The following is a 14667-nucleotide window of genomic DNA, read 5'->3' as shown; positions in this document are numbered from 1 at the left end:
GACTCATTTCACTCAGCATAATGTCCTCCAGTTTCATCCATGTTATGAGATGCTTCACAGATTCATCATTGTTCTTTATCGTTGCATAGTACTCCATTGTGTGTGTGTACCATAGTTGTTTATCCATTCATCTGTTGATGGGCATCTAGGTTGTTTCCATCTTTTTGCTATTGTGGACAATGCTGCCATGAATGTGGGTCAGATTTTTTTTGTGTGTGATTTTTCTTATCATGTTGTTGTTGCTATGTGCTGTCAGGTCAATTACGACTCATAGTAACCCTATTGGTTAGAGTAGAACTGCCCTATAAGGTTACCAAGGCTGTAATCTTTACGGAAACAGATTGCCACATCTTTCTTATATGGAGAGGCTGGTGGGTTTGAACCACCAACATGTTGGTTGGCAGCTGAGCACATAATCACTGAGTCACCAGGGCTCCTGTTTCTTATCATATGCCACCTTATTGTTACTGTATTTAAAAAAAATTTTTTTTTATTTTGCTACTGTTTTTTGAGGTAAAAACCCAGAACATTGCTGTCGAGTAATTGCGACTCATAGCAACTCTTCTGTAAGTACCTGATACTACATTTTCTGAGCTTTTTAGAGATTATGTTGTATGTCAGCTTTCTCAAGTCTGCTGTCAGTTACCACTCATTCATCTGCTTTCCAGCTTCAAAAATTTTGTTGCTGTTACCTTCACTTTCATTGTGTTTTTAATCCTTGTGGATTTATGCCTCCCCCCATGCCAAGTGTTGTTTTAGTGGGGTTTTAGGAGAGAGAGGCAACAGAGAGAGTTAATTCATGCCTTTAAATTGTAACTTGGTATCTTTCACTGGAAGTTCAAAAAGTGGGATTTCCATGCTGGATTATGTTCTAGGCTCACTAGTCATTAAGAGACGGAATGATCAAGCTGGGAAAAACCTTCACAGATCAGCAACTATTCCTTTATTTCTTTTTTTGAACATTTTATTGTGCTTTAGGTGAAAGTTTACAGAGCAATTTAGTTTTCCATTCAATAATTTATACACAGATTATTTCATGACATTGATTGTAATCCTCACAGTATGTAGGCACTATACCCTTCTACCCCAGGTTCTCTGTTTCCATTTGTTAGGTTTTCCTGCCGTCTCAACTTTGCTTTTGGGCAGATATTGTCCATTTGGTGTCATATAGTTGATCTAAGTAGCACATTCCTTACCGGTGTTATTGTTTGTCTTAGAGACCTGTCTAATATTTGGCCGAAAGGTGAACTTCGGGAGTAGCTTCAGTTCTGAGTTAGAAGGGTGTCTAGGGGCCATAGTCTTGGGAGTTCTTCCAGTCTCTGTCAGACCAGTAAGTTTGGTCTTTTTTGTGAATTTGAATTTTGTTTTACGTTTTTCTTCCACTCTGTCCAGGACAGAAATGTTGACATTCAGCCAATTTAGGAGGTAGCATATAATCAAGAACCGATGGTACTGAAGGAAGAAGTCCAAGCTGCACTGAAGACATTGGCAAAAAACAAGCCTCCAGGAATTGATGGAATACCAGTTGAGCTGTCTCAGCGCTGGAAGTGCTCGCTCGTCTATGCCAAGAAAGTTGAAGATAGCTACCTGGCCAACCAACTGGAGGAGATCCATATTTATGCCTATCCCAAAAAATTTCCAACAGAATGCAGAAATTATCAAACGATATCGTTAATATCACACGCAAGTAAAATTTTGCTGAAGGTCATTCAAAAGCGGTTGCAGCAGTACATCAACAGGAAACTGCCAGAAATTCAAGTTGGATTCAGAAGAGGTTGTGGAACGATGGATATCATTGCTGATGTCAGATGGATCCTGGCTGAAAGCAGAGAATACCAGAAAGATGTTTACCTGTGTTTTATTGACTATGCAGAGGCATTCGACTCTGTGGATCATAACAAATTATGGATAACGTTGTGAAGAATGGGAATTCCAGAACACTTAATTGTGCTCATGAGGAACCTGTACATAGACCAAGAGGCAGTCATTTGAACAGTACAGGGGGATACTGTGTGGTTTAAAGTCAGGAAGGATGTGCATCAGGGTTGTATCCTTTCACTGTGCCTATTCAATCTGTATGCTGAGCAAAAAATCCAAGAAACTGGACTATATGAAGAAGAACGTGGCATCAGGATTGGAGGAAGACTCATTAACAACCTGCGTCATGCAGATGACACAACCTTGCTTGCTGAAAGTGAAGAGGACTTGAAGCACTTGCTGATGAGGATCAAGGACTGCAGCCTTCAGTATAGATTACACCTCAACTTAAAGAGAACAAAAATCCTCACAACTAGACCAATAAGCAACATCATGATAAACAGTGAAAGGATTGAAGTTGTCAAGGAGTTCATTTTACTTGGATCCACAGTCAGTGCCCTTGGAAGCAGCAGTCAAGAAATCAAACGACACATTGCATTGGGCAAATCTACTCCAAAAGACCTCTTTAAAAGTGTTAAAAAGCAAAGACGTCACTTTTAAGGACTGAGATGCACCTGACACAAGCCATGGTGTTTTCAGTTGCCTCATATGCATGCAGAAGTTGGACAATAAATAAGGAAGACTGAAGAAAAATGGACGCCTTTGAATTACATTGTTGGTGAAGAATATTGAATATACTGTGGACTGCCAGAAGAATGAACAAATCTGTCTTGGAAGTACAACCAGAATGTTCCTTAGAAGCGAGGATGGTGAGACTTCGTCTCACATACTTTGGACATTGTTATCAGGATGGACCAGTCCCTGGAGAAGGACATCATGCTTGGTAAAGTAGATGGTCAGCGAAAAAGAGCAAGATCCTCAACGAGATGGATTGACACAGTGGTTGCAACAAGGGGCTCAAGCATAACAATGATTATGAGGATGGTGCAGGACCAGACAGTATTTATTTCTGTTGTACATAGGGCTGCTGTGATTCGGAACCAAGTCAATGGCACCTAACAACAACGACAACTGTCCAGGACCCTCTATTGTGATCCCAGTCAGGGTGGTCAGTGGTGGTAGCCATGCACCATCTAGTTCTGGTCTCAGGCTAGTGGAGGCTGTAGTTCATGCGGTCTTTTAGTCCTTTGTACTAATTGTTTCCTTGTGTCTTTGGTTTTCTTTATTCTCCTTTGCTCCAGACGGGATGAGACCAATAGTTATATCTTAGATGGCTGCTTGTAAGCTTTTAAGACTGCAGACGCTACTCACTAAACTAAGATGTAGAACATTAACCCTCTATTTTTTACTCTTTCAGGTGAGTATAACTGGTAAGTGGTCAAGCCGGGACCTTTAACCCTGTCTCCTGCATTCTAGATTAGTTGCTCAGACTTAATTTAGACAGATTATTTTAAAATTTGGCATTGAGGTAAGCATGGCAGCCATTTTTCAGATTTGGGCCCTGCCACTTCTTACTTAGGGATCCCAGTCCAGTGGGTTTGCCTAAGCTCATTTCTCTGGAGGGGTTAACTTTTAGAGAGAAGCACCAATGTGAATGTATAACCTCTGGGAGCCCTCACCCTGTGTTCAGGACAATGTGTACATATCCAACTGATGTATTAATTAGAAAACAGGACTGGGTCCCTTAGACTAGTCCAAAAGACCACGAATTTGATAGCTTCTTGCTTCCCCCACCAAGCAGAACAAGTTAAGTTCAGAGGCTTAGAATAAAGGATTCCTGCATGCTCATTCAGATGTTGGCTTGATAGATGTGTGTCTTGCAGGTTATTGGGCTGGGCTAAAAGGGAGGCCACGTTCACAGAAGTGGTAGTCCTTGCTGTCAAGGTTGTGCCCTCGTTGTGGTTTGGAGCAGTTCTGTCTGGATAGGATCTCAAATCTCAGTCTTTGTTAAAACTGGGTATATGAGAAGTTCGGCCATGTTAGAAACTCTAGGTGCACGAGTTAGACTAGGTGTGATGTCTGGAAGATGTCAGGAGGCAAAATCAATAAAAGTAATGACTGTGTACACAAACCTAAAGTTATCTAATAAAGAAAATATGTTGAGAATGAAAGTGGACAAAGCTGCCTTGAGAGGAGCACAGGGCATAACAGATGGTTTCCCTTGAGTTTACATTGAAAAGCCTGGTGAGATTTCCTTGGGTAGTGCTTTGGAAAAGGCAGGTAGTTGTTTTTTTATCTTTTCCAGAGTTTATAGTTATTTGCGGTAGAGTTGGTCTGATAGGAGCTACTCAGCCATGACAAAAACAGAACCTCCATCATACTACCAGTAGTGGTTGCTGTCTTGTCATCTCCAACTCATGATGACCCCAAGTGTGTCAGAGTAGAACTGTGCTCATGGAGTTTTCAGTGGCTGATTTTTAAGAAATAGATCACCAGACCTTTCTTCTGAGCTGCCTCTGAGTGTACTTGAACCTCCAACCTTTTCAGTTATCAGCCAAGCTTGTTAACTGTTTGCACCACCCAGGGACTCCTCCATTGTAAACCCATTGCTACCGAGTCGATTCCAACTCATAGCAACCCTATAGCATACTAGATATATATTATTCTGTTGACAAAGTCTATTTTTTTCAGTTGTGGTTTCATAGATATTTATATTATTTCCTCCAAGGGGCTAGATATAAAAATGCCCTTAGCCTTTTTTAAAAAAATACTTTAAATTTTATGTAAAGTTTCTTAAGTGTATCTCAACTCTGATTATTGATAGATTTAGAAATTGAACTATTTACTTCTTTGGTATATCTAATCCAAGATGTAGGTATAACAGTTGTGTCCCATAAGCAGTTTCTTAGGAAATTATCGTCACTTTTATCTGCTAGAATCTAAGCTGACTATGTTTTGGAGAAGCTTTGTGTCGTTCAACATAAACCAGGTCAAGGTTTGACTGCACTGAGTCTTTCTCTGGTATCTGTTTGGGACATGCCTTTTCACATCTGCCTCACCATTTAAAAACTATCATTCTTTTCCACAGATGAAATACATTTACTATAAATGTGCAGTGTTGAGATTTTGGTGAAAATTTTCTGATGACCTTTCATATCACTTCAGGCAGAAGTTTTGAGGATCTGATTCTTTTTTCCTCCCTCCCTTTTTTGATGTGCTCACACCAGTGTGTGTGTTTAAAGGAGAGAATTTTGCATCCATTCAACAGAAGCTTCTTATGATATCAAAGGAGGAAAAAATGTCCTTATCTGGGTAAGCATCAACCTAGAAAGCAGTTTAGAAGTACATATGTTTTAATTGGAGCCCTGGTAGCACAGTAGTGAGAGCTATGGTTGCTAATCAAAAGGTTGGCCGTTCGAATCTACCAGCCACTTCTTGGAAAATCCGTGGGGCAGTTCTGCTCTGTCCTGTAGGGTCACTATGAGTTGGAATCAACTTGATGGCAATGGTGTTTTTTTTGGTATGTTTTAATCTGTATAAAAACCTGCCTATTTAAGAGTTCCTGGGTGGCATTATGAGTTGAAATTGACTTGACAGCAATGAGATTGGTTTGGTTTTTTGAGTGGCATACAAGTAGTGCTTGACTACTAGTCAAAAGTTACAGAGGTTCGAACTCACTCAGAGGTGCCTTGGAAGACAGGCCTGGCAATCTACTTCCGAAAGGTCACAGCCTTGAAAGCCCCATGGAGCATAGTTCTACACTGATACACGTGGGGTCGCCATGAGTCGGAATTGACTTGACAGCAACTAACAGAAAATTTAGGACAATCTGTAAATGGTCAAATGTTTCCTGCCCTAATCTGGGAAACATTTGGAGCTGAATCCTTTGAGAATCTGATGAAAACTGTAGTTCTTTCCCCAGGAAAATGCTCATATCTTTATATGAAATTGAAGCTTCCCGGTTTAAGCATTCCGCATTTAGGGTTGTTCAAATCAAGCTAGTACCAACAAGCTAATAGAAATACAAATGTCGTTTTGTTTCTGGCTTGGTCAAAGCAGAATAAGTAAACAAAGAACCCGTTAGAAGTCCCTTGTAAAGCATGTAGGCTATATAACAAAAAAAAAATCTGCTATGATTTATCTGAACTGTATTTCCCCAGGGGCAAATTCACAAGGATAGACTAACACCTAGTTGACTAATTTTTAAGTTGCTATTAGAAATGGGCATTAGATCTGATAACCAGACCTGTTGACTTTTGGGCACTGTATATGTGTTGTGCAAAGAATTAGTTGTTGTTTCTAGGAGAAGAAGACAGAGTTGTGGTTGTGATGTCATGTTTCTTATACTGTTTGAATTTCCAAAAGTCTAAATGGTTGCGGATTTAAGGAAACTGTGACACATATACAGGCTTTAGTATGTAGGGCTATATAGGTGTTTCTGAGGCATTAAATATCTTTGCTGATTATTTTCAAAACTCAGCCCCTAGTAAATGATGAAAGATTGAGTTATTTTAATAAAAAGATCTTACATTTGTGAATCCCTTTCTTCTGTTATTTTTCTGATACTCCTTACAGGGTGGATGAAATGAACTTGATTTGTTCTCGTAGCCCTCTTGCCTTTTCTTTGCATACTTCTTTTCCCCTTGCTGTGAAAATACTGTTCTCCTGCTTCTAGTCCAGTCTGATTTATGGAAGATTTTTGTCTAAGATTGGTACTTCTTGCAGTACCTCTACTCAGAAACTGACTCTTTAACAAGACTTCCTTCACCCCCAGCTTGTTGGAAGACCTACCTTGTGATTTATAGCTCCGCCTAATCTTTTTTTTTTTTAATTAAAAAAATGGTGGTAAATATATAGGTAACAAAACATTTACCATTTTAGCAATCTTCACATGTCCAGTTCAGTGCCATTAAATATGTTTATCATGCTGCTCAGCCATCACCATTCCCGAATTTTTCCGATACGCTTAACTCCTTCTTCTCTTTGTCCACACTCCAGGTCAGCTCATTGTGTGCACCTCTGGCTCCATTTTTCACCTCATAAGTGGTGTAAAATTCTCCGCTTTCTGAAACAGTCCCCTACTCCGTCCTCTAAATGCTCATCATGTCTTAGGGACACCTCACAGCCATCTTAGGAAAACATCTTTCTCCAAAGGCTTTCATATAGGACAGTGGTAGCTACCTTGATTCCTGTGTATGTTCAAATCTTTCATGGTTTTTACTGAGGGAGTTTCCTAGCCTACTAAGGAAGACGTGAACAGACTGACAACTAGGAGGAAGAAATAGTGATCCTTTCTCAGAACTGATTGCAGCTTAAAAATATGTTCTGAGAATCTCAGACTGTAGACAAGATCATTATGTCTGCTGCTTGCTGCTTAATTAGTTTGTACAGTATATGCAGGCTTGCCATGGGTAGGCTCTTTGCAGATGTTACTGAAACCTCCAAGACTAGCTCAACATAAGCCTTTTTTGCTGCAGTTATTACCAGCTGCCTGCTGATTTTGCCGGTCTTTAGTGAAGATTACTGAATGTATTTTGATAGATGAAGTCTGCTGGAAAACAAAGTTTCAGATGAATCAGCTTGGAAGAAGGGAGCAGGAAAGGAAAGGACTTAAAATTGCAGTACTTGATTTACTAACAGAAAGAAGATTGGGTTTTGTTAGAAGTTGAAAAAGTATGAATACCCTAAGTGGGCTTTTTCTGATGATAATGGACAAAACCTGAGAGAAAATGGAAGGGAAGATTTTTTTTTTTTTATTGTGGTGAAACATTATATAACAAAACATTTGCCATTTCAACCATTTTTTTAAAAAAACTTATTTTTAGTTGAGAGTATATACAGCAAACCATCATGCACCAATTCAACAATTTCTACATGTACAATTCAGTGACATTGATTACATTCTTTGAGTTGTGCAACCATTCTCACCCTTCTTTTCTGAGTTGTTCCTCCCCCATTAACATAAACTCACTAACCTGTAAGGTTCCTATTTTAATCTTTCGAGTTACTGTTGTCACTTTGATCCCATATAGATAGTTCTTAAAAGAGCGTAATGCCCAAGGCAGACCTTTTTTACTAGTTAAGCTAAGCTATTGTTTGGTTTTAAAAAGACTTCAGGGGATATTTTTGGTTTAAGTCTTAAAGATTATCTCAGGGCAGTACTTTCAGGGGTTCATGCAACCTTCATTGCTCCAGAAAGTCTGGAGTCCATGAGAATTTGAAATTCTGTTCTGCGTATTCCCCCTTTTGATCAGGATTCTTCTATAGAATCTCTGATCAAAATGTTCAGTAATGGTAGCAGGACACCATCCAGTTCCTCTGGTCTCATGGCAAAGGAGGCAGTTGTTTATGGAGGCAATTAGTCACACTTTCCATATCTTCCTCCTATTCCTGACTTTTCTTCTTCCACTATTTTTCCAGGCAAATAGGGACCAGTGGCCGCTTGCAAGACCCTAGGCACTACACAACGAACTAGGAAGTAGAACAGAAGCATTAAACACGTTATTAGCCCAATTAACTGGGATGTCCCAGGATACCATGACCTAAACTTCCAAACCAAGGAACCAAATCCCATGAGGTTTTCATTGTATATAAGTAGCCTCAGCAGGTACTCCCTTTGTTTTTTTTTTCATTGTGGTAAATATATTTGTCTTAGTTATCTTGTGCTGCTATAACAGAAATACCACAAATGGATAGTTTTAACAAACAGAAATTTATTCTGTCACAGTTTTGGAGGCTAGAAGTACGAATTCAGGGCACCAGCTCCAGTGGAAGGCTTTCTCTCTCGGTCAGCTCTGGGGAAAGGTCGTTGTCATCAATATTCCCCTAGTCTAGTAGCTTCTTAGCGCGGGAACCCCAGGTGCAAAGAACGTGCTCCACTCCTGGCTCTTCTTGCTCGGTGGCAGTGAGGTCCTTCTCCTCTCTTCTTGATTCTCTCTTTTATATCTCAAAAGAGATTGACTTGAGATACAACCTAATCCTGCAGATTGAGTCTTGCCTCATTGACATAACTGCCTCTAATCCTGCCTCACTAGTATCATAGAGGTTAGGATTTACAGCACATAGGAAAATCACAAAATGGTGGACAACCACACAATACTGGGAATTATGGCCTAGCCAACTTGACACACATTTTTAAGGGATACAGTTCAGTCCATAACAATATTTATACACAACTTTTGCCAGTTCAACTTTTTATAGGTGTACAGCTTATTGACAACAGTTACAACAGTCGGCTGTGCAACCCTACCCTTAATCAGTGCAATTTTTCCATCACCGTTAACCAATTTCAACCATTTTCATGTGTACAATTTAATGATATTATGTTAACTCATGTTTTACAACCATCGTCACTACCTGTTTCCAGTTTCTTTTATCACCCTTAACAGAAACTCAGTACCCCTTAGGCAATACCTCCCCATATCTCTCTCCCACCTGCCCTTGGTTCGTAACCACAGATAAACTTTGGTCTCTATGCATTTGTTTATTCTGGATATTTCCTGTAAGTGGAATCGTACGATATTTCTCCTTTTGTATCTGACTTATTTCACTTAGCATGTTTTCAGGATTCATCCATGTCTTAGCATGTATCAGAACTTCATTTCTCCTTATGGCTGAGTAATATTTCATTGTATGTATGTACCACATTTTGTTAATCTCTTGATCAACATTTAGGTTATTCCCTCCTTTTGTCTGTTATGAATAATGCGGTAGTAGACATTGGTATACAATTATTTGTTTGAGTCCTTGCTTTCAGTTCTTTTGGGTATATACCTGGGAGTGGAATTGCTGGATCATATGGTAATTCTGTGTTTATTTTCTGAGGAACTGCCATACTGTTTTCCAACAGCAGCTGTACCCATGAGCGATGGATGAGGGTTCCAGTTTCTCCACATCCTAGCCAATATTTGTCATTTTCTGATATTAGTCATCCTAGTGGGTGTGAAGTGGTATCTCAGTGTGGTTTTGATTTGCATTTCCCTAATGACATTGAACATCTTTTCATGTGTTTATTGGCCATTTGTTTGTCTTTTTTTTTAATTTTTAATTATTGTACTTTAGATGAAGGTTTACAGAACAGACTAGCTTCCCATTAAAAAGTTAGTACTCATTTTGTGACATTGCTTACTTACCAACACCACTCTGCCTTCTCGACCTTGGGTTCCCTATTACCAGCTTTCCTGTCCCTTCCTGCCTTCTCGTCCTTACCCCTGGGCTGGTGTGCCCCTTTAGTCTCATTTTGTTTTATGGGCCTGTCTAATCTTTGGCTGAAGGGTGAACCTCAGGAGTGACTTCCTTACAGAGCTAAAAGGATGTCCGGGGGCCATACTCTCAGGGTTTCTGTAGTCTCTTGTCAGGCCAGTAAGTCTGGTCTTTTTTTGTGAGTTAGAATTTTATTCTACATTTTTCTCCAGCTCTGTCCAGGATCCTCTATTGTGATCCCTGTCAGAGCAGTCAGTGGTGGTGGCTGGGCACCATCTAGTTGTGCTAGGCTCAGTCTGGTGGAGGCTGTGGTAGTTGTGGTCCATTAGTCCTTTGGACTAATCTTTCTCTTGTGTCTTTGGTTTTCTTCATTCTCCCTTGCTCCTGAAGCGTGAGACCAGTGGAGTATCTTTGATGGCTGCTCACAAGGTTTTAAGACCCCAAACGCTACTCACCAAAGTAGAAGGTAGAACATTTTCTTTATAAACTATGTTATGCCAGTTGAGCTGGATGTTCCCGGAGACTATGGTCCCCACAAATGTATATCTTCTTTGGAGAAATGGCTATTCAAGTCCTTTGCCCATGTTTTGATTGGATTATTTGTCTTTTGTTGTTGAGTGTAGGAGTTCTTTCTATATTCTGGATATTAAACCCTTGCCAAATATATGGTTTACAAATATTTTCTCTCATTCTGTAGCTTGTCTTTTTAGTTTCTTGGTAAAGTCTTTTGATGCATATAAGTTTTTAATTTTGATGAATTCCAATTTATTTTTTCTTTTGTTGTTCATGCTTTTGCTATCATATCTAAGAATTTATTACCAAAAACAAGATCCTGAAGATTTACCCCTTTGTTTTCTTCCAAGTTTTATGGTTTTAACTCTTATATTTAGGTTGTTGATCGATTTTGAATTATTTTCATATATGATGTGAGGTATGGGTCCAATTTCATTTTTTTGTACATGGATATATAGCCCAATTTATTGAAGAGATGATTTTTCCCTCATTGGATGGACTTAGCACCCTTGTTGAAAATCAGTTGGCCACAGATGTATGGGTTTATTTCTGGATTCTCAGTTCTATTCCACTGGTCAGAAAAAGAAAACCTAAAACCAAACCTGTTGCCGTCGAGTCGATTCTGATTCGTAGCGACCATATAGTACAGAGTAGAACTGCCCCATAGGGTTTCAAAGGAGCGGCTGGTGGATTCAAACTGCTGACCTTTTGGTAGCATCCGTAGCTCTTAACCACTGCACCACCAGGGCTTCGCTGGTCTACGTGTTTATTATTATACCAATACCAGACTGTTTTGATTACTGTACCTTTAAGGTTATATTTTGAAATCAGGAAGTATGAGTTCTCCTACTTTATTCTTCTATTTTAAGACCACTTGGGCTATTCAGGGCCCCCTGCGATTCCATATAAATTTCAGTATTAGCTATTCCATTTCTACAAAGAAGGAATTTTGATAGGAATTTCATTTAATTTATAGATCAGTTTAAGCAGTATTGACATCTTAACAGTGTTTTCTTCCAATCCGTGAACATGGAATGTGCTTCCATTTATTTAAAAACCAATTGCCGTTGAGTCTGACTCATGACTACCCCATGTGTTTGAAAGTAGAACTGTACTTAACGAGTTTTCAGTGGCTGTGATCTTTCATTTGAATTGTCCTTGATCGTATTTTCCCATGACGCCTACTAATTTTATTTGTTTGAAATATTTAGGTGCACTTAATTTGTCCCCCACTCTCTACCCGCTTAGGAAAAGCAATATTTGGGACAGTATACTTTCAGACAATGCACCAGTGACTTTATAGTAATTTGATATCTGTTGAGCTCTCTATCCCATTTTACCCTATTGTAATGGTTTTGGTGATTCAGTGGTAGAGTTCTCACCTTCCATGCGGGAGACCTGGGTTCAGTTCCTGACAGATGCACCTCAAATGCACCGACGGCTCATCTGTCATTGGAGGCTTACAGTGTTGGCTGTGATGCTGAACAGGTTTCAGTGGAGTTCCTGACTAAGACAGACTAGGAAGAAAGCCCTGGTGATCTGCTTTTGAAAATCAGCCAGTGAAACTCTGTGGATCACAATGGTCCGATCTTGTTGTGCTGGGATTGCTATGAATCGGGGGCTCACTTGATGGCAGCTAACAAAAACAATGGTTTTCAAATCATAAATTGTGACTGTTAGATCTGCAATCAACATTTTTTGTCGTAATGAAAGAGTAGAAAATATGAGAGGGTATTGCACATAGTAAGGGTGTTATTTTGTGAAACTTTTATTTAGGGAAATGTATATATATACATACTTGTATGTGTTTATTGCTTCATGATATAAAAATGTATTTTTTTTGACCATGACTGGAGTCATGGTCAAAAAAGTTTGAATAACACTGCTTTATTGTAATACTCTGTTATTTCATTTATCATATAGCATTATGCCAGTACATACAGGCTTCTAAAGCCAGGGATGGTGCCAGCCTTTTCATTTCAAGTACGACTGAAGGTAAAAACAAAACAAAACAATTGAGACCACCCAAAGCTTTCCTGGTGGTTCTTATGTTATGTCTCTTCAGTGGCATTTTGTACCCTTTGACCTTCTAACTTTCTTGTGTCCTTTTTGACCAATAGATTTTTCAGATTTTTATCCCTCTAGGTGTTGGGTTCCTTGGTTCTCTTCACTTTAATTTTCTTATTTCAATATACTCTTAGGTATTTAGGAGGGAGAAAGGGGAAACAGAGGAGAATTTTAGAAATTTCAAATGATTCTGAATTGATTAAACAGCTCATTAGATTTATCCTGAAATCTGCTTTCTTAATGTTTTTGTATTTTTTAGTCTCTTTGCTTTCAGAGATCATAGAATGCATATTTTATTGTAAATTTCAAAGAATTTATGCTTCTATAATGTCACTAGTTGACTTTAAGCAAACTAAATATGAGGAAAAAAGATAAATACAATCCTTTATCATTCCTTGTGCTTTCTCTTCTCTCTCCAAAGAAAATTAACCATTGAGTTTGTAGTGATAATTTATTTTGAATAAAAGCAAAGACAGCTAGTGGTGTCCAGTATTAACCGTGCTAAACTTTTTCAGCTTTTTTACTGACCTAATAACTTTAATGCCTTTCCTATTCTTAGATGGTTGGCATACTAACCCCCTTGCCTTCATTTCTGTACCTTGCTGGATTACCAAGCTCAGACATTCATAACCCTGTGATTTAAAGGGACTTTTTGAAGATAATTTTCTTCATGTTTCTTCTTGCAGGAGAAAATTTTGAGCAGACACCATTGAGACGAACATTCAAGTCTAAGGTCCTTGCCCGGTATCCTGAGAATGTAGAATGGAATCCTTTTGACCAAGATGCAGTGGGAATGGTTAGTATTTGTTTGCTCCAAGTATGATGTAATTTACAGAATAATTTATGGTAGAATAGTTCAGACTGTGGTAGTAGTGGCCTCACCAAGTATCAGTGACCTTTGAAGGAGGAGTTGTTATGCATATTGTTCATGATTCTGCATTTTGATCAATATGTCAAATATTTGGAATATATCAAATATATTAAAAGTCACAATGAATTTCTGTTGCATCAGATACATAGTACTGGGTCATTGAATGATTTTTGTGGTACTGAGCTACTGATTGCTTATATATAGCATTGAGATTACAAGATGAGTGAGTGAGGTTTAAAGCAGTTTTCTCTCATTCTGCATTGTATATATACATCTGAGTAATATGGCAGAAATGAGTATTTTTGCTTCATCATAATTTGAGATAGGACAGCATTTTAAATCTCATGTAGAAAAATGCTAACGTGAATAAGCTAACCTTTATGGAATATTCACCTTGTGTTGGGTAATCCGATAAGTGTTTTACATTAATTAGCTTACTTAATTTTCACAATACCCTTTGAGGTAGGTACTATTAAGTAAATAAGTAAATACATATATACACATGTAGATATAGATGAAGAAAACTAAGATCCATAGAGGTTAAATAATGTGTTCAAGGTCACATGGCTAATAAGTAATTGAGCTGGAGTTTGAACTCCATAGTCAGTCTCCAGAGCCACATCTTTGTACTGCCTCCACTGCATTTTTAATTCCGTTCTATACTTTTTAGAGTATTTAAACTAGGGTGTTCTTGTTTGATGCGTGTAATAACCCTGTTAAGTTGGCAGAGTAGACTATATTATCCCCATTTCACAGATGAGGAAATTGAGGCTTAGAAAGCCTCCAGTTTTTTGACTCGTAGTCCAGTGCCTATTGCATTTTAACATGCCATATTCTAGAAACACCTAGTCTTTGGGGAGTCAAGTTCAAGGCCAATGTAACATTATTTGGTCCTTGTATTTGATAACCCAGGCCGCTGGTACTTCATTTATATAGTCAGGTTTGTGTAAAACTGAAAAATTGGGGACTGATAGATTCAGGTCAGTTTGATTAACACTCCCAAGTTTTTTGATATAACTCATCTGAGTTAAAGAGAAAAAAAAAAGTACATCTTTATCCTGATTATGTCATCTTCACACCCTGTTTTTTATGAAAAGAGAAAGTTTTATTGATGACTGAATTTTATGAGTCGGTAGGGTCTAAAACTATTTACAGGTTTATTTTATTTTTAGATACAGAGTTGTATCTGTCTAGTT

The 14667-nt window shown here is 38.6% G+C and overlaps 1 protein-coding gene across 6 annotated transcripts in view; it reads left to right on the top strand.

Moving 5' to 3' along the window:
- DENND5A (DENN domain containing 5A) overlaps positions 1–14667 on the top strand; it is a 106130-nt gene that overhangs the window by 21385 nt on the left and 70078 nt on the right. For 3 of the 6 annotated variants that reach the window (XM_023737110.1, XM_004369634.3, XM_023737112.1), the window contains exons 2-3: positions 12457–12528; positions 13287–13396. In XM_023737110.1, coding sequence (XP_023592878.1) covers positions 13394–13396 — 3 coding nt within the window. In that variant the 5' untranslated portion in view covers positions 12457–12528; positions 13287–13393. Of the gene's footprint in view, positions 1–3119; positions 3236–4377; positions 5131–12456; positions 12529–13286; positions 13397–14667 lie in introns of those variants that run through there. The other 3 variants (XM_023737099.1, XM_023737106.1, XM_023737093.1) reach the window with 3 other exon arrangements.

Source organism: Trichechus manatus, unplaced genomic scaffold (genome assembly GCF_000243295.1).
Source record: "Trichechus manatus latirostris isolate Lorelei unplaced genomic scaffold, TriManLat1.0 scaffold00006, whole genome shotgun sequence".
Taxonomy (NCBI): Eukaryota; Metazoa; Chordata; class Mammalia; order Sirenia; family Trichechidae; genus Trichechus; species Trichechus manatus.
This window is presented reverse-complemented; position numbering and strand designations above follow the sequence as displayed.